The sequence below is a fragment of the Cylas formicarius genome, unplaced genomic scaffold (assembly GCF_029955315.1).
Source record: "Cylas formicarius isolate icCylForm1 unplaced genomic scaffold, icCylForm1.1 PGA_scaffold_10__41_contigs__length_53128322, whole genome shotgun sequence".
Lineage (NCBI taxonomy): Eukaryota > Metazoa > Arthropoda > Insecta > Coleoptera > Brentidae > Cylas > Cylas formicarius.
In genome coordinates, this window is record NW_026844214.1 from 6,240,676 (window position 1) to 6,268,420 (window position 27,745).

General features: G+C 32.7%; 1 protein-coding gene across 1 annotated transcript; it reads left to right on the forward strand.

Moving 5' to 3' along the window:
* The first annotated feature begins 674 nt into the window (after window positions 1-674).
* Window positions 675-27,490, forward strand: LOC132704085 (probable cytochrome P450 49a1). The gene is made up of 11 exons (XM_060673830.1): window positions 675-767; window positions 3,062-3,467; window positions 7,232-7,478; window positions 7,533-7,649; window positions 11,415-11,491; window positions 12,582-12,783; window positions 21,247-21,415; window positions 24,924-25,093; window positions 25,740-25,818; window positions 26,963-27,205; window positions 27,263-27,490. Exons 2-11 carry the CDS (start codon window positions 3,071-3,073, stop codon window positions 27,374-27,376), a joined length of 1,815 nt encoding a protein of 604 aa, XP_060529813.1. The 5' UTR covers window positions 675-767; window positions 3,062-3,070; the 3' UTR covers window positions 27,377-27,490.
* The last annotated feature ends 255 nt before the right edge of the window (window positions 27,491-27,745 follow it).

Sequence of the window (27,745 nt, forward strand, 5' to 3'; positions counted from 1 at the left end):
GTTTTGACATGATGGGATATTTTAAGGAAATTGGGGATGACGTTATGGTCTCTACAACGTAACAAAAACGTCAGTGCACAGAGTAATCTTAGCAGTTTCAGTCGGTGATCTTCTAACTTTCTGCTTTTGCGCTTGATGTCCTCTTGATGTTAATTTTTCAAAGAATCTTCCACAGGCTATGGTAATACTTCTTATATTTATCATTTTTATCATTTTTTTTGGCGAAACGTTTGCTAGTTCGCCTCAACAAAAACCGATTCTGGATCAACCCAGAAGTTTTATAAAAATTATTACCATAGCCTGTTTGAAAAAAAGACATAATTCGTGTTTCTTAAAAAGTGGGTTGGCAAAAACAAACTCAAAATCACTTGAGATGTTATGTCTTTTTTTTTAAGAAAAAAAAGTGATTGCTGCGACGTAAACCGCTTTCCAATATTCGTCACTTGATCATAAAATTAAATCAAACTCTCCGCCGGTCTATGGCCGGAGATTTGCAAAATCGAACTGCGCGGCGTCGTGCGGTTGCATAACAAGCCTTAAGAAGCGGCCGCATGTTACGAGCGCGCCGCCGTTCGCCCATGTTTCGAAAAAAAATTGAAATCCCCGCCTTTTGCGGGACGAGTTTATAAATCCGAAGAACTCTTATCAAACCGATTAGTCCGTTTTTTGGTATTTTGCGGTGAAATTGGGCTGGTGCGGAGAGTTCTATACCGGGTTGGTGTTATGCGAAAAATTACAAACAAGGCGACAAGAACTTGCTATCACGTGTAAGTTACGCGAGAATTTACATTTGATTATTGTCGTCAAAACTCTTTGAAAAAAAAAATATCCGTCGCAAACACCAGGAGAAGCTAATTTATAATCGTCATTTTCCGCACCACCAAGTGATTAAACAATAAAAAAGGCGTCAAAGTTTAATTCTTTTTTCTATTTGCCATAAAATTAATTAATGCATGACAATTAAATAAAAAAAAACTGAAAAAAAATTCATGCATTCAAGAACAAAAGAAAAAATTTAAAAATCGTGAAAACCTCATCGATAAAAATGAAACATTGAAGTTTAAGATTGATATATTTTACTAACTACCTAGATGAGGTTGCCATTCAATATTTCTCTACATTATTGTACTGAATCACAATGTATTTAACACTGTAGGAAATTTTTAATCAGATTTTGTGAAGAGTCATATTATTGAGATGATAAGTGCCTCTATCATGAATTAATTTTATTCTCTAGAATTATATTTTTTTTAATCATTGATGGACCAGATTGTTTTAAAATTGAATTTTGTACGAACAGTTCACAAAAAATTTTCTACTAAAAACTAAATGATATTTCTTTGTGTCACATTTTCGCCATATACATAAAAGTTATTTTCTAAACGAACAAAGCTCTCTATACATTTAAAATTTCTAAATGAACCAAAAGTTAAAATTACGTGTGACGGAACACAAAATTCAATAAAGAATAAAACTTAAATGATATTTCCGTCTTTTTTCATCACAGATACGAACCAATCTATGGGACTGAAAAGGGCATTTTATTAAGAAGATGAATTCATTTATGAGAAAACTGAGAACTGTAGAAAAAATCTGAGTATTTGCCCTAATAATGTTTTTCCCTAATTCAAAATTTTCATAAATAAAAAATTTTTGGGCAATTTTCAAAAGGGCCGCAAATTGAAAGACGCAGTATATCTCAATTTTATTAAATGTTATTATCTATTATAGATTAAGGGCTCGACGCGGGCATATAAAATAAGAAAGTTTATGAGAAAACAGAGACCTGTAGAAAAAATACGAGTACGCCATTTCATTTTAAAATTTAGAATATGCTCTAATAATATTTTTTTCCGAATCCAAAATTTTCATTAATTAAAAATTATGAACAATTTTCATTAACAGCTATATGCACGGCCTACTATAAATACACAAAAAATGATCTATGATTGACATATAAAATGAGAAAGTTGTAAAACGGAGAACGGTAGAAAAAATCCAAGTACACCATTGCATTTGTTTTTAAAAAATACGCTATTAATATTTTTTTCCGAATCCAATATTTTCATAAATAAAAAAGTTATGGGCAATTTTTAAAAGGGCCGCAAATTGAAAAACGGTTGGTTGTGAACATATCGCTATGCGGTTTTAACTATTAAATGGTCCTCAAAAATCATGTAAAAGTCATATTATTTATTTTATTCTTTAAAATTATTTGCGTGAAGTCAATGGTGGACCAGATTGATTTTATACGAATAATTTACAAACAATTTTGTTTAATTTTCACGAAAAAACTAATAAATAATATTATTTATATTCATTTTTTATTATATTTTTATTATATTTATTATATAAAAGTTATGTTCTAAACAGAGTTCTTTATAAAAAAACTACTTTGGTGGTATATTAGACATTATTTTGAAAAGGAAAAAAGGGGTCCGCTAAGTTCTTTACATTTAAACAATAAAATGTTTCACCCCGTTCATACTATAATCCACGATAGCCGATATTTAAATAAAGTTGTTCGACATTGAAGAAGTTAAGCGCTGTTCGTGTATTGCAATTAGAAGATAAAATTTAAATGCGCAATTGATTGTTTCGTTCTTCAATTTACAAATTAATGCTGTAAAATAAATAGCGTGACAGTTACAAATTAGGAAGGCCTTTTGTTAACCATCATAGCCTAGATCCTAGGTACATTTTACCTTAATGAATATATTTGAATTTACAATAATTACAAGAAAGCAATTAAACATCATCGTATTAATTGGTGGTTCAAATTATGATACTGATTGAAAATTTTCTCTCAAAAAAAATTCGTGATTATCAAAAATAGGGTGGATGAACTTAAAATTTTCTTCAACTAATCACGCAAAAAATCAAAACGATTATGGAATAAAGTTGTTTCCTTTAATATTTCGATTTTTTGGAACATTAATCTTTGATCGTGGTTGCCCATAAGATACTTTTAACTTCAACAAAGCATAAAAGCCTAAAAAGTTCCAGTAAGAATGAATTTTCTTTAAATGTTTCGTTAAGAACACTCTGTTTTGAATTTCAGTTAACTAAGATGTCCCCCAGAGGTTGCAAAACATTCGCAAATTGTATAAAATCGTCAAACCGTTACGTCACACGAGCTAGGTCAACATTGACAGTCAGTGTACTAAGATGGACGTCGCCAGAACAAACACTCGCCCTTACTTCGCCAGCGGTTAGATGTTATTCAGCAGATCGTCATACTAACGAACATCAACAAACTAATAACAGTTATTTCTCGTCTGACAGTCGCCAATTTACAGCGGAAAGAAATTATTCGACTGCGTTTGAAATTTCCCCCGCGATATGTGATCATGTTTATCAAAGACCCGTAAAGAAACAGGAATGCTTTGTAAAACCGTATAGCGATATTCCTGGACCTAAAGAACTTCCAATAATCGGTAATGCCTGGAGATTCGCACCTTTAATTGGTAAGTATTTGGTTTTTAAAGGAAGCGCAATCGGGATTCGAGCTGCCTCCTTTCGGAATTGGGAAGAGTTTAAATAAACTTCGTTTACCGCTAAGGTAAATTTAGTAAAATATCCCATACAAAAATTACTGAATTTCATGTCTCTCAAATTAATTTTTCATTGAGATACAAATAGTCGTAACGAAAATTGAATAGTACATTAGGCAAATTGTTTTATAAATATTTTTCAAGTTTTGGGTAATGTTTTCTAGCCTCTTCTGTAATAGTATATTATGCAACAAGTGCGGTAAACGGCATTTAACTCACGAATTTATTTGACACGAACGGAGCGAGTGTTTAATAAACGAGTGACTTAAAAAGTTTACCGAACGTGTTGCATACTATACTTTTTCTACGACCGTTGGTTTTTGGATACATTTTCGCAAAACAACATGACCGTCAGAATTGACAAACGTCAAAATTCAAGGAGTGAAAACATCTAATTACTCCCAAACCCGTGCGGTAAAATCCCGGACGTGGCTCGGATCCGTGGGAAACGAAACTGACGTGGTAAAGTGACGCTTCCCGCACCCTAGATCGATGTATAATTAGTTATTTTACAGACATGAGTGGAAAAAATACCTAATTATACACAGATCTAACGTAAGAAAAGTGTCATCTTTTCACGTGACTTTCTGGTCGCACGGATCTGAGCCACATCGGACATTTCCGGGACATTACTGCACGTATTTTCGAAGTTTTAAAGCGCGGCTTGAATTTTGACGGTCATGTCATTGAATGTATTCGTGTTGTTTTACAAAAATGTAGCGAAAGACTAACAGTCGTAGAAAAAAGTATAGTATGCAACACGTTTGATTGCCAAATAAACTCGTAACTCAAATGCTGAATACCACACTTGCTGCATAATCACGAGTTTCTTTAGTCACGAGCGCAGCGCAGCGGAGCGACTGTTTAATAAACGAATGACTTAAATGATAAACAAATTAATGTTTTCTTGTCATTATTCTATACGCCTGTAACGGCGATTTAAAAAATAATAGGGTAGGTGTATGAAAATTAATGTAAATATTTTTTTATAATTAGATAAAATTTAAATACTTACCCGCGATATACTATATATATACCAAATACTATTTATACTATTCCAAGACTTACATAAAATAAATTTTAAGCAAGTCCGTGCTTTATTAGAAAGATGCCGAGTTTCATTTTATATGCTGTTCCAATAGACTGTGTTCGAAAATTTAAAGAAAATTAGAAGTAGGCGATCTTCGGCCGGGTTAATTGTGGTCGCTATTGAGAGCTTCGAGTGGTAAAACTTTGATCGGAGTTATCACCGACTCACAGTGTTCACCATTACAATATCGAAAATAGGGAAGGGTATACAAATTAAATAAAAGCTGATTTCTTCTTCATGCCCTTCTACCATTATGAAGTATAAACTTTTTTCATTTTCAGATCTATTCAAAAGTGACTGTCTTATTGAAGCCGTATTAAAAAATAAATAAATATACATACATACATACATACATTCCTTAAAATCAAGTGGCCTTTCGTACGAAATAAAAAATGAAAAAACTAAATATAAAATAAATGTTATATGACATGTTCAAGATGACTCCCTTTTTGATGGATTGCCGAAACTTTAAACGCTTAGATAATTCTAATTAACAATTAAATGATTATTTAACGAAAAATAAACAAGAATAAGAGGCTTGAGGTGAGCGCGCTGGACTATTTCGACTTATTCGAGCGTTAGAGCACCTGTGGTATAGAAATATTTTTTTAATAGAACCTTAAGCCTGATAGGCACGATGTAATTTCTACATGTAATTCTGCACGTATTTTTAACTGGTACGATGCAATTTTTTCGAGCAAATTGCCTTGATTCTTTTGTGGAATTTTGTTTTTAAAGGTTGTTTTTTAAATTTTTTCATACAATAAACAATAATTTTTAGCCTTTGTTTGTTTATTCCAAAATATTTTTACGACAAATATAACTTGCATAAGGAAAATCTATACTCCCAACACTTGAAACGAGAGAAATGAGGATGGTTGTTCGAAGTGATGAATAAAATCCAATATATTGATTTATGAATTCTCTAAAACCAATTATCTCATAATTAGAGCTAATTTAGGTTACATATTGAAACAGTTTTTGGACCTGCTTTTTAAACGTTTTAAATTCTCTTTGTTATATTTTGTAATGCCTACAGTTTTCTCAACAAATTTTCCATTGGCACTTTTTATAATTATTTTCCTTTGTAATTACTAGACTTGCGAGGAGGTTCTACAGTTGCTTCTTGAACATTTTTTCGCATTTACCCTTTAGTAGTAGACACGTTGCAATATTTATATCGTGTCTACCGGGCTTTATTTTGTTTTTGAATAACGGAAGCCCTATCTATTTTTGTTATAACCTGTATGCGCGGTGACATATTAGTTCTTCTGGTACGCCTGATTGATTAACTTTGAAAATTAAACAAAGTTGTTATCTTTCTAAATGAATTTCAACTAAATTTTATTATTTAGTAGTTCAATTTTACCGGGTTAAAAATAGGTTAAAAACAAGTTGCGTAAAACGTTACCCTAAAGAGATACGGGAAATCAATTGGAATAAAATTTGATATATTGTTATATGTTATGGAATAATCATCTTCCGCGTATGCCTCTAAATTTCGCCTGCTAACCTGCACTTTTCGCTGTTTTCGTTCCCAACAGCGATATCCACACACTTAACTTTGTTTCCCCCCCTATCGGATCTGAACATATTTTGAAACAATACTGCCGTAAAAATGCCATTTTCAAACTTATTGACGATCTGGCTGCTACCATGTTGATTGTTGAATGCCGCAAGGTGACGTAAAAACAAGATTTTAAATCTCGCGCATGCGTATGTTGAATAGAATTTCTCAAAATTGTTTTCATTTATTTCATAGGTTCTTGTATTATCAGCAAAGGCATAGCCTCTAAATAAGGAAAGCTTATAAAAAAAGGGTGGCCTCTTCTTCTTCTGAATGTGCCTATCCTTTTCGAATGTTGGCGATAAGCAAAGCGATTTGAACTTTACTGGCTTCTGCTTTAAATAATCCTGGCGTAGAAAGGGAAACCATATACTAAGGTTTTTCAACCAGAAATTTCCTGAGCTTCCAGATCATCTTCTGCCTAAGATCTTTCGCTGGAAAATCAACTGCCCCAAATGTTGTAATTTGCCTTTTTAGATCTCTTTTTGAAGCATTTCTAAATCGATTTTGTTGGAAACATGAACAAACCAAGAACTTCTAAGAATCTCAAAGGCTTCGAGTCCATTTGTGGACGCTTCCATCAATGTCCATTTAACAGCACATAGCACAGGTGGCCTCTATTTAGGTTAATTGTAACTTTCATTAACCTGTATTATTAATTATTAATTAATCATGGAAACTACTACCTGAATTTGTTAAACAGACCTTTTTCTTAATTGAAGTTATAAAGGATTCAACATTTTTGGTATAAGAAATTCCCTAATCCACCTCATTTCTTGATTTTAAGGAATTTATAAAGCCGCCTTTTTTTCCGCATTTATTCGTTTCTTCTTAACCCTCACTGGTCTTTGATAACTTAGTCCTCAAACCCTGAAAGGAAATTTTTAATATCTTAAATTGACTTTAGGTGAGTTCAAAAACAGAGCTATCGAATCATATTGAAAGCAACAATCTGAATCTAGCAATGCTATTAAAATTATACCTGCTCATCTGACGTAGTACACAGGCACACTTTTTTAGGCCAATACAGGATTCAAGAATTGGACAAGGTGATGTGGTCTCTTTACAATGATTATGGTCGCATAGTTAAAGTTGGTGGTTTGGTAGGACATCCTGATCTTCTGTTTGTATTTAACGGAGAAGATATTCGAAACATCTTTCGCAGGGAAGAGGGTATGCCGCATAGGCCATCGATGCCATCCTTGCATTACTATAAACAAGTAATGAAAAAAGAATTTTTTGACGGAAACGAAGGAGTAATTGGGGTGTAAGTGTTGTTAGTTCAACAGTTAAGTTACTATAACGCAAGAATATATTACAGGCATGGTCCAAAATGGGAGGTGTTTCGAAAACAGGTCCAACAAGTTCTGCTGCCGCCAGCTACCGCGCGGAAATATGTTGAACCCCTGGATATCATTGCCGGAGATTTCCTTAAGAAGTAAGTCATTCGATTTTTAAACTTATAAGTGATGGTTTCGTATTAAAATCCGACTAAAAATAACACGACAGAATTTAAAGCTAGCACGAGAAAGTTGATAATATAAATAATAATATTGTAAGAGAAAACAACAAGAAAAATGTTTTTGTTTAGTGAGAGAAATAATATCACACTATTTCTGCTCATATATGGCACCCACAAGGAAAATTCTGTTTCTATTAGATGCTGTAAATATTCTGCGTAAACGCTACATTAAAAATAGCGTCGACCTAGTTTCTCGAAAGCAAGAAGTTTATATTAATTTATTGATACCATGAGGAGAATGCAATTTGCTGCATACGGCTCACGGTTCACTGAACCTTTTTTAACTTCTGGATGGCCTTGCCTTATAAATCCTATATTGCATATAATAATCAAGCGAATAAATAACAAGGTCTTTCCTATTTCTTATTCTGCACTACCTTGAGTAAAAGCTCGCTAGGATATTGTACAGGGTGATTTGGTAATAAACTTTTTTAACAATGCGTGCTAATTTGATGATTCTAATATGATCTCTCTCACTTTTAATGTATGCTTTTTAAATATTTTTTATGCAAATTAGTTATTATTATGACACAAAAATTAACCTAATTACATTAAATAAGTTGCCTATAAATTTATCAGAACCTTATAATACGAACTGGGAACAGTTATTTTAGCAAAATCTGCAACTCTTAAAATTTTGATACCGATTCGAGAGATCATACACATAAAACGGTTTAGCAGTAGTTTAGTAAATTTATTGTTATATTGTTGAAATGTACGTTTTTCCTAATAGTTGAAACGTTGCTCCATGCTTGTTAGCAAAATAATAGCCATTATTTAAATTCAATTATTTTATTCGCCTGTACGCCCTTCACGCTTGTGAACTATTTAATTTCAGTAATGATATCTTTAAAAGCTTCACATTGCAAAATGACACAGTTTCAAATACGTATCTAGTACAATGCAAATTTGTTTGCATTGTTATTTAGACTGGTGCTCCTTTTTTCAGTCTTAGTATACTAAATAATAATGATAAATGTTGAAATGCACAATTTTGTAGATTTTCAACAATATTACGGAACGATTAATGACAAAAGCAATTTTGTGCTTGCATTCACTATTTTAATTACTAATGTCGTATTCGGCAATGATTTTCACATCATTGTATCTACTATATTTTACATAAAACAGTTAATGCAAAAATTGCATATTTGTTGTACGAAGCATGAAGTTTGCAGGTCCAGACTAAATCGAGTTACAAGTTGCAAATCGCACACTTCACCTCGAGCTCCAATCAATGCAACAAATAAAGGCTGGCTCTGATATCGGTGGGGGTCCTAGTTTTCTAGGTAAACATATGCCGAAAAACTCCCCTTAACGGAGCCACAGGTCCCAACAGGAGTGAACCTGAAAATGCTTTTTTTATGAATATTTCCGAAACAGGTTGTGAGAAAGTTTTGAAATATTTTCGTTTTAGTAATTGCTGATCTAATTCTAAAAATATAAATGTCAAATTCTGGCAGGAGCGTAACATTTGAGAGGTCCGTGTAACAAAAACAAAACAAAAAAAGATACACTTGGTTGATGAATATATTCACTGATGACGTGATGAATGCAGAACCATCAGAGCTGACAAACGTCAAAAAACTTTAGCATTTTAAACCTACCAAAAATATCCTTGTCATTTTCTAGTAAACTCTTAATCAGCGCCAATAATAAAAATATCCATGATTGTGTATTTCATAGTGGAGAGTAGAAAACAATTTTTTTGCAACATGTGCATCAAATTTCATGCACTTCATCGACATTTTATTTATTTTCTCCTACCCTATTTTGGAGGCCAGAGTACGATTCTAAAGGGTATCAAATTCTTGAAAATTATTTTAAGAGTTCATTTTCTATCTTCATTAAATGAAATGTGCATCAAAATTCGGATGTTATACCCAAAAGTAGCACTTATTATCATATAGTGAAGAAATGTGCGCAAATTTATGCGGCAACACTTTTTATAATAATTGCTTTATTAACACCGCAAACCGTGTGAAGCAATCTCAGATCCCACGTACATAAATTAGAATTATCGTTGTATCGGAAAATTGTAACATTCAGCTAAATAGAAATATTTTAAATAAACAACTCTTATATAATACTTTGTGTAAGAACATTGAAGAAATTGATGAACTAAGAAAGGAGATTTAATTGGGGTCAAGTTTGATTTCTGTTGCAAACTGACGCCGCGCCAAAGGTATTTTTTTTAAATAGCCTTCCGTAGTACGTGTTGAGAAATGCGGATGTAGATTTTTTACACAATAATTACAATCCAACAATATACGATTCTGGAGTTGGATTGTAAATCGGTACGTATCTGAATTCAACAACTGACTCTGGGGAAGCATTTTCCTTCAACTCAAATCCCCTATTCACTGTCTGGAAGCTTACACGTTCTGCCACCATTTAATTTCATACGAGAGTTAGAGATATAAAACTATCGAAATATATACTTTATTATAAAAATTTTAAGATAAAATATTTATGTTGTTGTGTGCCAAATATCAAATCTTTTCGATTTCTCACTTTCCAATTTCAAAATTTTAGTTCGTGTTTCACAATTTACAAAATTACATTGAAATCGAGCTTTACAAATTTGGGAACTGCCGTACGAATTCACCCACATCTATATTATGTCGAAATTTGTTCAAAAAATGTTAGCAAATATATGATTTGTTATTACGAATGACTTTCATCATAGTTTACATAAATTAGTACCTAATAATGAATCTATTTGGCACTTTTCACCTTAAGTCAACACAAAAGCGGTAATCGTATCTACAAAATCTATTAGAACCAAACTTTATACAACGATTTTGTAAAACACTGGAATCTATCTGGTAGTCATCTACCGGAAGCAATAGTATTTTAGAAAACACCAAAACTGTAATCTAGGAAGAATGTGAGAAAATTGCATATCGCACAATTCACAACAACATAGGTTTCAAAAAGGCAATTCTTTAACATTTTTTTCCCTCTAAAGTTTGCGCAATCAACTATTTCAAGTAGTTTATAAAATTGTCGGCACTTCAATGTATAAAAAAGTAATTATTTGTTACGACAACACATTAAAAATTGGTTAGGCAAAATTGATTTCGTTTTATAACTAACTTAACTAAGTGCTTTTTACAAAAAGTTGATCAACAATTATATTCGAGTAATCAATGGACCGTCCAATGGTTTTGTCTTATAATACCGGCGATCAAATTAGAGACTTCGAATTTTAATGATAGTTTTATCCAAAATATTGCATTCGCATTTAAATGATTGAATTAATATTATCATCAACGTACATTGTTCTACAGATCTAAGCACGTTGAATCGATTTTTTAACATAGTAAGTAAGAGTACTTACAGTCCTTTATGCAGATAAAGCTCCATATTTGACGTAACTAGTAGTTGTTTGTGGAAACTATGATTTTTTCGATAAAATGAGGTATTATATGTAACATTTACATCCAAGACGGCCCTCAAATAGTATTTTGATGCCGAATAGATAATTAAAAGTTTCCATTGAAAAAAATTCAGGAAACCGTAATTTACTCTCAGTGGGAGATAAGCGACAACATAATCTGTTGCCTAATAAAAGTTACGTAGTTTTATAAAAACAATTATTGTTGCAGACTTTTCGTTTACAAATATTCTGCGACATTCGAAACAAGCCACTTTTAAAGTTTTATGTTTTTTTTTCAGCATGGAAAATTCGTTGGACCACAATCACGAGCTTCCTGGCAATTTTTTATACGAAATTTATAAGTGGGCACTCGAATGTAAGTATCCATTTAATTTGAACCAATTTCTTAATTTATTATTTTAAATATGGAACAACAAATATTGAAAGTACAGCGCTAAAAAACTGTTGTATTGTCATAGCGAATTGTGACTAACAATGCAAGCAGCTGCGAAAGCAATCTGCATTTTTTAACAATCCTGTCTCTCAAATTACATGTTGAAACATGTAGCAATTTAACGGCGCACCACGCCACGAACGATTACCTAATTTAAAAATTGACATTTCGTAGTTTTGATGAGCGTTTCAGAGAATTAAATGAATTTTCTTATTTTAATGCAAAAAGTTTTTGTCTTATTTATAAAAAAATTGTCATTCCAAATATTTAGGAAAAAATTGTTATTTCAAATTAGTAACCCATTTAATAGTGGATTTAACCACAGAATAAATAGTCGTGGCACGTTTTGTACTAACAAATGCAAACCGACAGCTTACCATTTCCCAGTTTCAAATTTAAAATATATTTATTTTTCTTGTTAAATAAAAGAAGTCAAAAAAGAGCAGATCAAGACTTAATCTAAAATAAGTACTACTCATAATAGGTCACTAGGTGTTTAGATTTTGGATTTAAAAATTTAGAATAAATTTTTGGTACTGAATAAATAAAATTTAGGAATACCAATTGACGTTTCAACCAAAACACATACCAAAAATTGCTTTGATCAATCAGTTGGATGATTATGGTCTTTGAAATTTACTTTCTTTCTACTACGAAATTCATTTTATTGCCATTTGTAGGGGTGAGTACTGAGCTTGGAGTTTTTGCTTCGTAATTATATATGTTTTTATTTAAAGAGTGTTTAGACAATTTCGTGGGAGTATTTTGCAATGCGAACAGTTGATCGGTTGAGATGTACCCGCTACAGCCGTCACCACACTTTTCTGTGCTGCTTCTTTATCAACTTTGTTTGTTGTAACACATATTTCTAAACTAATAACGTGCAAAACTCAACCTTGAGCAAAAATGATCACAAAATTTGACCAAATTTTTAAATCCCCGTATAATTTCATTTGGCTAGAGCCACGACTATTCCATTAAATTGATTTTTTTTTTGCATTTTTTTTGTTAGCGGTAGCTCGAGTATCGCTAAACACGCGGTTGGGATGTTTATCTCCAAACTTGCCTTCTAATTCAGAATCGCAGCGCATCATCGATTCCATCAATACGTTCTTCTGGAACGTTGCTGAGGTGGAATTAAAATTTCCGATTTGGAGAATATACAAAAACAAAGCATTCCGAAATTACATAGCAGCGTTGGAAGATTTCAGAACGTAAGTGAGTGTTCTAAATAATAATTAGAATTAAACTTGCACGTGAGCCTAGGTTAAAGAGCTTAGATTTTTGTTTTTTTCTGCTAGCTTCTGTAAAATACCCAATTATCCGGATCCGAGCCCATTCGGGCATTTCCGGGATATTACCGCACGGGTTTGGGAGCAATCGGATGTTTTCGGAGATTTTACCGCCCAATTTGAATTTTGACGTTTTTCAATCCTGACGGTCAAGTTCGTGAATTTATTCGTGTTATTTTGAAAAAACGTATCCAGAAGCTAACGATCGTAGAAAAAGTTCAGTATGCACTCGTTTATCAAACACTCGCTCTGCTCATGCCAAATGAACTCGTAAGTCAAATGCCGTTTACCGCACTTGTTGCATAATATACTAGGACTTTTCCCGGATATTACCGCACGGGTTTGGGGGCAATCGGATGTTTTCGGATATTACCTAAGGCTTCATGTCAAAAGCCACTCAGTGAATGTATTCATGTTTTATTGCAAAAATGTTCCCACCAATTAATAGTCTTAGAAAATGTATAGTATGCAACACGTTTGGTAAACTTTTTAAGTCACTCGTTTGTTAAGTTTAGTTTAGTTTAATATAGTGGACTTAAAAAATGTCTGTATTATCAGCATAGGCCAGCCTCTATCTACATATACAGGGTTTTTCACTTAAAACTCCGCACGCCAATAAGTCCAAAACGAAAAGAAATATTTAATTTATGTAAAAAGTAGTCAAAGTGTGGGGTCAAGTAGATATTTCCTAAAGTTTAAAAAATTCGACGCCTGCAAAGAGCTGGGCGTCGCGACGCGTCGAAAAATTATTCGATTGCAGAGACTTTGGAAATACGCGCATACAAAAGTACATATTATTTAAAAACTTTTTTGTTATTTACTCAAACTTATTTACTTTACCCGTTTCTAAGTTATACCGATTTAAAGTAAACATTTCTTGATTAATAAAAAATGTGATTAACGCTTATTTTTACAAGTATGCCGTGAATGTTAGTTACTATGGCAACCATTGTTATCGCAGTTGTTTTAAGTGCAATTACAAACGTAAGTTGTTATTGCTGAATCAAAAAATTGTCACATTTTGTCACAAGAAATATCCAAATTTGTTCGGTTTAAAAAAAACTAAGAATTATTATGTGAAAATGGTGCAATTTAGCAATGAGGAAAAAGTAGACATGTTACTGGTGTTTGGAGAATGCAGATGCAATTGTAGAGAAGCAAAAAGAGTTTACGCACGGCGTTATCCGCATAGAAGAGTCCCCGATGCAAAAACCTTTTCAAGTTTATGTAAAAACTTAAGAGAATATGGCAGCTTCATAAAACCTAAAAGAGATAGGAACAGGACGGCTACAAATGATGAAAATACTGCTGCTGTAATTCAGCAGGTTGATAATAACCCCAAGATATCCCTATCAGAGATAAAAGAAAATACCGGTGTTACCATAAGTTCTTCGTGGAGAATTCTACATAGAAACTCTTTTCACCCGTACAAAAGTAAACTAGTTCATAAACTAGAACCAGGCGATTATGCTAGAAGAATGTATTTCTTAGCGACATTGTCCGATTTGTATAGCCAAGATGCAAATTTTCTCTCGAAAATTTTATGGAGCGACGAAAGTCGATTTCAAAATAATGGAATCGTTAATAGACACAACTGTCGTTTTTGGTCCGAAAACAATCCTCGTTGGATTACAGAAAGAGGTAACCAACGAATTTTTAGTATCAATGTTTGGTGCGGCATATTAAATGGATTCCTTATTGGACCTTACTTTTACGAAGGAACTTTAAATGCAGATCGCTATTTAAGATTTCTTCAAACTACACTTCCGGAACTATTAGAAGAAGTGCCTCTTGACACTAGAATGAATATGTGGCTACAGCAGGATGGAGCGCCTGCACATAATGCCCAAATAGTAACGAGGTATTTGAACCGAGAATATCCCAATAGATGGTTTGGTACTAATGGACCGGTAAGGTGGCCGGCGAGGTCCCCGGACATTACACCACCAGATTATTTTCTTTGGGGCTACCTAAAAAACGTTATGTATAAAGAACCTATCGAAGATATGGCTGATCTCATTAACAAAATTAGTGCAGCGGGTGCCGCTATCACAAGGACTCTCCTACAAGTGACCCAAGCTCATCTGTTAAAAGTTTTTGATAGTTGTGTTCGAGCAGATGGACATAATTTTGAACAAAATTTTTGAAATGTCTTATGTAGTTAATTGCAATAATAATTTTGGTTATTAACTTGTAGGTATTTTACTGTTTTTTCATTTATTTATCATGTTATCAGAACTAAATCGATAAAAAATAATAAATAAAATCATACTAAAATAGTTGAAATCTATTGTTTGTAATTGCACTTAAAACAACTGCGATAACAATGGTTGCCATAGTAACTAACATTCACGGCATACTTGTAAAAATAAGCGTTAATCACATTTTTTATTAATCAAGAAATGTTTACTTTAAATCAGTATAACTTAGAAACGGGTAAAGTAAATAAGTTTGAGTAAATAACAAAAAAGTTTTTAAATAATATGTACTTTTGTATGCGCGTATTTCCAAAGTCTCTGCAATCGAATAATTTTTCGACGCGTCGCGACGCCCAGCTCTTTGCAGGCGTCGAATTTTTTAAACTTTAGGAAATATCTACTTGACCCCACACTGTGACTACTTTTTACATAAATTAAATATTTCTTTTCGTTTTGGAGTTATTGGCGTGCGGAGTTTTAAGTGAAAAACCCTGTATAGTAGCTATATGAATATAATGAAACAGCAATATATTTCGTTAAAAACAAAAAAATATTCACCATAATTTCTGAAAATTTAAACATTTTTGCAAACTCCCTGTGTTTATATCTGTATAACACGTACATATATGCATCGCATTTACGCATTTTAATCTATAATAGAATATTATGCTCGGGAACATTATCGTCTATTATGACGGTAAGCTAATAATATATTGTGCAACATGTGTAGAAAATGGCATTTAAAGTACGAATTCATTTGGCACGAGCGGAGCGTAGCGGAGCGAGTGCTTAATAAATGAATGACTTAAAAAGTTTGAGTAAATTTTTGCAAAACAACACATGACCGTCAGAATTGACAAACGTCAAAATTCAAAAAAAAAGTCAACATTCAAGCCGTGGGTAATATTTCCGAAAACACCCGATTGCTCCCAAAACCGCGCGGTAGTATCCTGGAAAAGTCCAAAGTGACTCGGATTCGTGGAAAATGAAACTGATGTGGTCAAATGCCACGCACACTCGATCGTTCGATAATTGGGTATTTTACAGAAACGAGTAGAAATAATACTTTTTTATTTTTATTCTTAATGTCCCTACCTTCCTTCTTTAATTATTTTAATGACCCAACATGAACTATCAGATATCAAATATGAGAAAAATATCTTGTATCGCTAAAACTGACCAACTATCAAACGACGTTAGGCGATAGTGAACGCTTAGTTTCCTACATTTTATACGGGCAACAATTTTAAAAAATCCTTTTTTAGCGGTGCTAGTGTGCGGTAATTTTCAACCAGTCATGTGACCGACGGTGATAATTTTTATCGAAAATGGAGTCGTTTTGTGGTGGTCGCTTTCCCAGTTTTAGAGCATTTAATTCTTGCCCAATATGGGTAATCAATTCAAAACTTGCTTGCGCATGATATACTAATCCTTAGATTGTCGCTATTCATCTCAAACAAAATAAAACGATCGCAAAATAAGTACAATAACCCCTCATTTCTTTAACGGTTATATAATTAAACTTACCGTTCTTCGTCATTGTGCTAAATCGACGAGGTTTCATGGTCAATGCCAACTTTCGCTTAAGAGGTACAGAGCAACCGAAAGAAATCGAAAGTAAAACAAGGAAAAGTGTGTCAAACCGGTAAAGATTCTGTTAAGTTGAGCTGCGTAATAAATTTATGGGCTGTGGTATAACTTTTTCCCGTGGTATTTGAAAACTATGTAGGTCGAACTGATCGCCCAATTTGGCGGTACACTTACCGCATCTACTTTTGTTCACACGCAATTCGTCAGATTTCGAAACGAATAATCGAAATAAACATAAAAAAATAAAACTGGTAGTAACGGATAGTGTCAAAGACAGACCTTTTTATAACTTTACAATCGTGTTGCGATGCTGTTGTGTGCCCCAGAACAAATAGTGCGTCCAGCAAAGATTTTTCGACAAGGAAATAACGCCTGGCGGTGGGAACATTATCATCCTTAAATTTTTTTAATATTTTTTTCTACTCCCGTCTGTAAAATACCTAATTACACACCGATCTAGTGTGTGGGAAACATCACATAAGTTTCGTTTCCCACGGATCCGAGCCCTTTGGGCCATTTCCGGGATTTTACCTCACGGGTTTGGGAGCAATCGGATGTTGTCGGAGATATTTCGTATTTCGTATTCGTATTGTTTTGTTAAAATGTACCCAAAAACTAACGGTCTTAGAAAAAGTAGTATGCAACACGTTCGGTAAACTTTTTAACTCACTCGTTTATTAAACTCTTATAAACTCGTGAGTCAAATGCCGTTTACCACACTTGTTGCATAATATACTATTGAAATCTGGTTTAAAATTGCATCTACAACTTAAAAATAAAAAACTTCCTATAACGCTTTGAAGAGCACCTGAATTCTTGCTCCTCAATATCATCTATTTATCTAAGTACCGCTTAGTATTATAGTAGGTATACCTAGCTGCCACTAGAAATAATGTTTTGAAGATAATATGATATCTAGGTATATTTAGAATACATATAAACATTTAGTAATTTTTCTGAAGGAGAAACGAATAATAGTGTGATTTAGTAAATACAATAATTACTCCCGTTGCCATCTTGATGGAAGGATTAAATGAACCCGCACTTAAAAGTTCCTAAATATGGAACACAGTCGAACATACTACCAAATAAAACCGCGTGTGGACATCTGATTGGCACATTAATTGGAGAGAGAGGAGATTAGAGACTTTCCAAAACACAAGGAAAAAAGAGGCAAATACTGCAAAAAGATCATAGTAAAATATCGAAGATTTTAAGTCACTCGTTTAATAAACACTCGCTCCGCTCGTGCCAGATAAACTCGTGACTCAAATACCGTTTACCGCACTTGTTGCATAATATACTATTCTACGACCGTTGATCTCTGTGTACATTTTTGCAAAACAACACGAATTCGTTCACTGATATGACCGACAGAATTATTAGAGAGATATCTCCGAAAATTGCTCCCAAACCCGTGCGGTGAAACCCCGGAAGTGTCCGAAGTGACTCTAAACAATGATACATTTTATAGAAAAGAGTAGAAAAACTATTACTCTACCAGCACTAGAAACTATTTTCTTGATTAGTTATAGTAAAATAGGTACAATGTTGAAAATCCCAATCACAAACACTTTTACTGTTGTGTGTCAAGAACATTTATTTGCAACTAAAAAATAGCTTAAACAATCTTAACTTACTAATTAATGATTCACCCTTTAGAACATAGGTGGCGCAGCAATTATCGCTCATAAAAACAATAAAATAAGCTGTTCTTTTTCACTAGCATCTTAACGGTAGTTTTAAACCTAACTACGCTCATTAATCCTCTTCTGTGGTTAGCTAAGAATTAATTAATTTGTATATATTTTAAAATACCTAACCATAGATCATTGAATGTTAGGTCAAGCGCGAGTCAATGACCGCAAGTCCTATTTGTTTATTTTATTGTCTGAATTCCGCCTACGTCATTGATCAATCGAACTTGCTGACGTTTCGCCAATTATCCTGTTGGCTGCTTCAGAGCTGGTTTGCATTATCCCTTGTAAATTTTTAAATTTGTAAAAATCATTTCAGTAGCCTGTGGAAGTTTTGAAAGTAAATAAAAGTGAATTCTATTTATTATACTCTTATTTTATACTAATACTCTTTTGTGCTTATTTTATTATCACTGTTCGAGTGTTTATGGAGCAATGTGTTATAAGCATATGGCCATTAGATAATGCGCCGCAGGTGGCATTAATATTTTCGTAACCACTAACCTACACATTACGCCATTTTCTCGTTTTCGAAGCACATTTAACGAGATCTAGGTATATTTTGAAGAAATGCTGTAGTAAAAATGTCACGTCCAAACTTATCGACGTTGACGGACCTGTTGGTGTTCAATGCTGCAAGGTCATTGACTAAAAACAAAATTTTAAATCAAGCGCATGCGCATGTAGAATAGACCTTCCCAAAAATTGTTTTTTTAGCCGCTTCCTAAGTTTCTATATTTCCAGTAGCTATATGGTCATAAAGGCTCGAGTGAGAAATTACCGACAACTTTAAGCGATATTTGCCAAGGGTACATTAGAAAATTACGTCAGGTGAGAAGTAAAACGTGCAGCTATGGAACGAGTATATCTTATTTTGTCCAAGCTAGCAAACATATAAGAGTTTTGCTCCTTGGTACTAATTTATTAAAATCAACGCAATTTGTAACATATGGCTTATTTATCGAAATTAATATAAAATATTTGGCTCAAATATATTCCGATTATTTGACAATGTTGAATTATTTAATTTGTACAGAACAAAATATCGATTCAGATTCACCAATTAGATTATACGATATCTATAAAATAACAGCCTATATAGAGGCCTTGTCTATGCTGGTCGTACAGGAACCGTGAAAAAAAAACGAACCCATGACAACAATCAACATGACCGTTGACAGGTCATCAATTTGACAGTTTTCCGTTTGGACGTTGCAGTTTTTTTTGCAGATTGCTTTAACATATGTCCAGATTCCATTAAATTTCCAAAAAAAAGGGATTGCGCGAAGTGGCAGTCCACGAGCAGCAGTCTCTACGGATTACATAAATATGGGGATGGATAGTTTAGTTGTTCTTAAATAAGGATTTTTTTCCACTATTCAACACAACTCTTAACTTTAAAAACCCACAGATCCGCCGAAGAACTGTAAAGAACAGTACCAATTAAAGGAAGGGCTAATCAACTAGTTCAGTCACTTCATGTAGTTAGAAATTTTTCAACTTCTGTCAAATCAGTTAAACTCCCACCGTCTTCAAAAATTTGAAGCTTGCGAAAAGGAATTTTGAACGGATGCAAATTTAAGATGTGAGAGGTAAAGTCTGTTCATGGATATAAGAAAGTGACTAACTGATACGAATTAAGGAAAGGCCCGGGCAAGCTTTAAGAATGAAATATGGCCGAACAGGTCCGTACTTTGCTTAGAATTTAATTATTTGGGGTTTTGTTAGGAAAGATACTAAACAATATTTATTTATTTATGTATTTATTTATGTTTAAATCTAAAATAAAATTACAAATTATTTTTATTACCTACTCAAATTACTTAAAATTATCACATAATATATCAGAATCACTATCGCTATCATCACCTGTTCTAATTATTATTTGTTCTATATTATTTGCAATATGTCAATTTTTTTAAATCTAAAACCCATGTGTTGAATACACTTCCATAAGCTAGTTCTCCCACATTTAACACAGGTTTCAAACCTCCTAATTAAGATATCTAATGTAGGCACGCTTTGTTCTTCGTATAACTGGTAAATTTTACGCCGTATTATATCTTGGATCACTTTCATCTACACTCGAGAAAATGTCAACATCGCTTCTTTTTTTCCTCGCTGAAATGGAATTATTCACAATTTTCCATACAGTTGATGTTGGAATTTTCGTCAATGTGGCCGTTTCTTCTAAAGATGCTTTCTTGCTGGCACCACGTTCAATGAGAGTCAAACAAACATTATTTATAACTTCCTTAGTCTCAATAGAATAGTGTTTTCTACATTTGGGCGGGAGCATCTCCTAAGATACACTAGACTCGCACATATTTTGCATAATTCGCATAGGATTCAACACAAGCTGTATTACACACGAAATAAGAATCATTAGTAATAAACTTAAACTAAGTAGAACACCAAACCAAAGAATATTAAACACAGGTAGGTATAAAATTATTTTCTATTACGGACCACAATTTTACCTGAATTTAAATTCCGAAACTTTAGGTAATAATCTTGTTGCATTGCATGTTAATGACCACCCTTGGATAATCCCATATAAAAGCAATTGGTCACTTTCTTATATCTATGAACAGACCATATTTTAAATCATGTTTGTCAAATTTATCATGTCACATGCCATGTATTTGTGCCGTTTTGCAAAAATGTGCCTAAAAACTAAAAAAGTAGAAAAAGTATTGTTGACAAATTCCTTAAGTCACACACTTGTTAAGCCCTCACTCCGTTACGCTCCGATATTTTTTTGAGCAATACAAAAATAACAAAACTATAAATTTTAAATGTAAATCGACAGGAAAATTTCTTCAACATTTTAAATGAGTTTGTACAAAATATTTTTTTTAATACATTTTTTAGTTAATAGTCAAAAAATTATGTTTCAGCACGTGCCTAAAATATATCAATCAAACGGTGGAAAGTATGGCGTACAAAGACTTCGAGCAACTTAAAGAACAAGATATTTCGATTGTGGAAAGGATTTTAAAGGAAACAAAAAATCCAAAGTTGGCAGCGGTGCTTGCTTTGGACTTGCTGCTAGTAGGTGTAGACACGGTAAGAACCAACAAGACTGATTATATACATATTTTGCCCCGTGATTCTCTGTGGTCCACGGAACCGGACGTGACAAACACTAATAATTCAAACATTCACTTCTAATACATATATGTCTTACCGGAAATTTTTTAATCAACTTAGATACATCTCCATTTCATCCATTTATGGCTAAATTTGAGTTGATAAATAGTTAGGGGTCGCAAGTAAACAAGAAAAACCGATTAATTTATACGACAGCGATATAGAGTCCGCACCAATGCTGATCATACATACGAAAATATCATAGCCACCTAAAGCGCTTTAATTTTTACCTTCATAATCTAACAGCTATTTGGAATAGAGGGTACTTATTCCAGATTATATTATTGTGGTACTTGATTTCTGATAAACTCAACATTTTCATAGCCTACTCTATTTTTTTTATAATAATAAAATAATAATAACGTTATGTAATAATTAGGATAGAACAGAAGTATATTTTCCAAAATGTAAAAAATACATTTCTTTTAAATTACATATTTAGACATTTTTGAAAAGCGTATAAAAAGTTCAATCGAATCTTTCAAAAATGTAGGGCGTTCCATTAAAAAAAATTGCTCCTATCTTAAATATGTTATTCATTAAATTTTGAGACCCACCTACAGGGTTAATTTTGAAAAATACAAAAACAAGTGTAAATACAAAATTTGACAGATTTTTGCTCTATTATCTTATGCAAATGTCAAAATGGCAGCAACATCTTTTTTTAAATATAATGCCCTTTTTTTCCTGATTTCAAAAACATATAGCTTATTGGCATTTCATTTAGCCGTTTTTGAATGGCCAACGATATTTAAATTTCCTTGCAACAGTTGTTAGAAAATGTGCCAGTTAGGAATTATTTAAATTTAATTTGTTATCAAGATGGCGCACCTCCACATAATGTCCAACCGTTTACCGATTATCTAAATAATCAATATAGATTTTGGATAGGTAGGCAAGAAACTATGAATTGGCCTGCCAACAGCCCCGACCTGAATCCTTGTGATATTTTTTGTGGGGATACTTAAAAAATAAAATTTATAATAGGCCTAAAAGTTTACAAGTGATAAGAGAAAGACTTATTTTCGCTTTGCAAGATCTAAACAGAGAAAACTCTGATTTTATCACCTCGTGTATTAATAGGAAATTCGAAGCAAATATTGTCCGATGTATAGAAAATAATGGAGGTCATGTGGAAAATGTTTAGCAATAATTATTGATATTTTTATTGTTTGAATAATATAATTTTATTATTGGGCGTTTTTCTTCCTGAGTATAGCCCATTTGGAATATCTTAAGTTATTTAATTTACGCTGCAGATCTTTAGTTTTGATTAGTTGTCAAAAGTAGAACATTGTTAAAACAATTGCAAGCATAGATGTTATGGTTGCTATCAAGGCAGACTTGACCATTTTTAAAGAATATGGCTATTGTCCAGAAATCGAATGATAATTATTTTCAAACTGAAATATCTCAAAAAGAGCTAAATGAAATGTCAGTAAACTATATGTTTTTGAAATCAGGAAAAAAAGATGTACGATTTAAGACAATAATATATAGGGCATTCCATTAAAAAAAAGATGTTGCTGTAATTTTGACAGATTTCGATCATCATTTGTTTTTTCTGACATTTGTATAAGATAATAGAGCAAAAATCTTCAAACTTTTTATTTACACTTTTTTTTCTATCTTTCAAAATTAACACTGTAAATAGGTATCAAATTATCATGAACAGCGCAGTACCGTACCCGATGGCATCTTATTATGTTTCCCGTGATAAATACCATTTGAAACAATGTGGACTGTATCACTATTTTCGAAAATTGCGTGAAAAGCTGCTGCGGCCTAGAATAACTGTTGGTTGGACAATTTTGTATTTACCTAAACATTCACTTTAGTGTGCATACTCAAAATATATAAAAAAAGATAACAAAATAAATAAATCCAAATAAAACAATGAATTCTAAGCAAGAAACTCTATAATATTCCGTTATCATCATTTCATTACAATATAGGTTGTTTAAAATAAAATAATAGCGTAACTCAAAATGTTGAAATTTTTTGAACGTTAAGAGCGGACCAAGTAAGAAAAAATGAAATATCTCAAAAATATATAATATACAATCCACTCCAAAGTGCTTCTAATTTTAAATGATAAATAAGATATGATTATAAAAATAGGTGGTTTTCTTTAAAAAATATATATTTTCGCCAGTTTTTTCAATTTTATTTTCAGGTAAAAACCTGGAATGTTGGTTTCTAATGTAAGCGAATGTAAAGTATTTTTGGCCATGCGGTGTTGCCAGATATACTCGTAACCTATATCAACTGAAGTTTTTTAAATGGATGTATATTATTACATTTTTAGAATCTGCGAAACATTCTTCAACTTTTGTATGTAACATGTACCATACCTATCTTGAACATTTTCGGAGGTAAAAAAGACTTCTTAAGGAATTTGACAACAGCACGATATAAAATAATAATAATTTTCGCTACCCCTACAGGTAAACACTTGAATTTTTGATTGCGATTTCCTATTAAATTGCTTTATCATAATATAGTATGAGAATTAACTTATCGCGTACAAGGCAGGGCGTTATTAAGATAAGGCCCAATTGGCAAGATATAATAATCCATGTTACTTGGAAATTTTAAATGTAACACCCCATATTTAATACTTGCACTGGCACGTAAATGAGCAATTAATTTTCCATCTAAAAGTTTCAAACTATGGTATATTTATTTTAAAGCGAATTAAAATAGTCACATTTCATCACATCACATAAAAAAAAAATGAGAAACAGTATTCGCGAACACTTATCAATAGTTGAGCCGTCGATACCGATCTAAGAATTAGTGTGTGAGATCAAAATGTTTGTGTTATTTTTTATACGTCAAATAATCTCTAATTATTTAAACTAGAGACTGTATTTATTAACTATAAAGCATTGTCATTCGTGTGTTACAATCTTTTTTTGATAAAATTATGGTAAACACTTACTTGCTGTATTCTGAACTCTATATATATTTCTTATCTTATCATTCATATCTTAGCGTTTCATGCCCATGTGATGTTGGAGGTGTTAATAGAGGTCTTGTTGGTTGAGAATGTAGGAGAGTAGCAAGTCGTTCCCATAACCGAGAAATAGAGTGAAACAAATTTGGTTTAGAGAATGTACAGTTACCCTAATACAACATGTTTTGGTTACGCAAGGAAATATTTATAATTAAATTAACCAAAAGCCAACACTATTCGAATGAAAAACTCGGAAACAATTTAGTCGAATCTTAAACAAAATTCAGTATCCAGTATCACTAATACTAATACTACTACTAAATGCTAAATATCTTCGAAAATATTTGCTAAAAGTAATTTTTCTCGGTCTTCTTTGGATTGTGCAATATACTAATTCAAAAATTGCCATCAATAAAAGCGATGGAAAGTAGTCTGTAATAATGTAGTCTGCTCCTTTACTTTCAGACATCAATTGCTGCAGCATCAACGCTTTATCAGCTCTCTCAAAATGAAGACAAGCAACAGAGATTATTTGATGAATTGAAACAAGTGCTACCAACACCAAGTTCAAAAGTTGATGCCACCGCTCAAGATAATATGCCTTATCTCAAGGCGTGCATAAAAGAAACGCTGAGGTAAACTTAAGTAATAAATTAAAAGTTCTCGTGTTGTCATTTATAACTGTGGGTAAGTTTGTGAGTTAAGGGTTATCAAAATTGTTTTTTTAACTGTTATTTGAGTTTGAGAATCTTATTTTTTGATTTATTTACGCATTCCTTCAAACACAAAGTTTATCATAAGTGGTCGCAATTGAAGCGTTTTACCAGGAAAATGCTATTTCCAAATTAGATAAAGTAAAGTCAGCTCACATGGGCTTTTTTTGGAGAAATATTTAATGGTAATGGCGATATATTCGCTACCGTCCAAGATATACTGCGTTTTTCAAGTTTCGGCCATTCAGAAAATTTTCCATAACTTTTTAATTTAAGAAAATGTTTGATTTGTTGAAAACACAATTAGGGCGTTATTCGCCTAAAATGCGGTGGCGTACTCAGACTTTTCATATAATAGATTTTTTTTATGTTAAACCACTCCAATTACGACTACCCTGTACATAGGTATTTTATTTTATTATATTTATTATATATTATTATTATATTGATGTGCAAAAAGAGAATGAAGTGTTACTGATAATTCCCAATTGTATTGTTGATGTAATATGCTAGTTGCTATTTATGTTTTTCATTGGACTAATTTAATACAAAATAGTTGTAATTTTAGGATGTATCCGGTCATTATCGGAAATGGTAGAAGCCTTCAGTCGGATACTATATTGGCGGGCTATCATGTGCCCAAAGGGGTAAGTGCTTTTTTTTTTATATCAGAATATGTGGGAAAATTTGATGCTAATGAAAATGATGCGAAAAATGGCGTTAGGTAAAATCGAAAAAATGGATCGTTACTGCTTTCCATATACAATTACTTGGAAAATAGACGTGAATGTACTTTTGGTATTCAATTCTGCATCTGTGGGTTTATGCTTTATGTCGTGGTATAAATGCATTACAAATACAACCAACTCCGTAGAAAAAAAGGCCGTTCTATTTGAAAATTTTCAATCTGAGATGATTTGTCTTCATGTTCAACTTTATTATACATATACCTTTGAAGTGACTTTATACCCTGTATATAATAATTTAACCAGAACAACTTTTGCTTCTTAGTAATAAAGGATTTTTTTTCGGACAGGAAATAACCTATTTAAAATATGTTTACATAAATACAACGCACATTCCTAAATCTAATTTTATTTAGGATCTACTTTAACATTAGAATTTCAATTTGTTTGAATTAATTTTTGCAAAACTCCATTCGTAATTAGGGACCAATATTTAGTACCAATACAGTACATTACATTCATACTTTTGCAATAAGTGCTAAACTACCGATTATCCAGCTAAAAATGTGAGAGTCAGATGTATTAAAAAAAAATGGTTGGTATTTAGGTTAAGGGAATGTAGTACTAGTAAGCTCAAAGCACTATTCTCAAGTATACCTTTAATTTGTTTTTCTACTCCCGTCTGTAAAATACCTAATTACCCACCGATCTAGAGTGCGGGAAGCGTCACTTTACTACGTCAGTTTTGTTTCCCATGAATCCGAGCCACTTCGGACATTTCCGGGATTTTACCGCACGGATTTGGAAGCAATCGGATGTTTTAGGAAATATTTCCCACGCTTTGAATTTTGACCTTTGTCAATTCTGACAGTTACGTCAGTGAATGTATTCGTGTTGTTTTTCGAAAATGTACCCAAAAACTAACGGTCGTAGAAAAAGTGTAGTATGCAACACATTCGGTAAACTTTTTAACTCACTCGTTTATTAAACACTCGCTCCCCTCGTGTCAAATAAACTCGTGAGTTAAATGCCGTTTACCGCACTTGTTGTATAATATGCCATTATTTATTATACAATCTTACTTTGATTCTCGATTTACTTTTAGACGCACATAATTTTTCCCCACTTAGTCGTTAGTAATATAGAAGAATATTTTTCTGATCCTGAAAAATATATTCCCGAGAGGTGGCTCAAAGGGGAAACAGCTAAGGCCCATGCCTCCGAAAAGTGTGCCATATACCGTCAGCAAAAAATTCATCCTTTCGTCTCTTTGCCGTTCGGATACGGAAGAAGGTCGTGTCTGGGGAGAAGATTTGCGGAAACAGAATTAAATATTTTGTTGGCTAAGGTAAACATGTTTTAAACTCGACGACGGTGAGGGGTAAATTTTTAGCTTTTGTTCCAGATATTTAGAAAATACAAGGTGGAATATCATTATGGACCTCTTACTTACAAAATCACTCCCACTTATGTTCCGGAGCAACCTCTTAAATTCAAATTAACGGAAAGAAACGAGTAGTGTAGCTTTTTTTGTATTTTTATATTTTGTATTATTCGAGTTACCAATTAAGATTAAGTAATTAAGATATAATTAAATTGTTGAATTTAACACTACATTTTGTTAATAATTTGGTCGTTTTCCTTTACCACCTGGGGTTATCAGATTAGTTTTCGTTTATTTATACCTATTAAGATGGAATAATAAAATTCCATACGTGGGAGTTTTTAAACATGCAAAAACGACAGGGCTGTCAGATTTCACGACGATATTTATAATTTCGGTTAAATCGTAAATCTGACATTACCGTTAGCACGTTCCAGCTTGCGCAATTTCGGGAGATATTTAAGCGTTCCTTACTGTTTACTGACAAAGCTGTGTTGCCGTAGC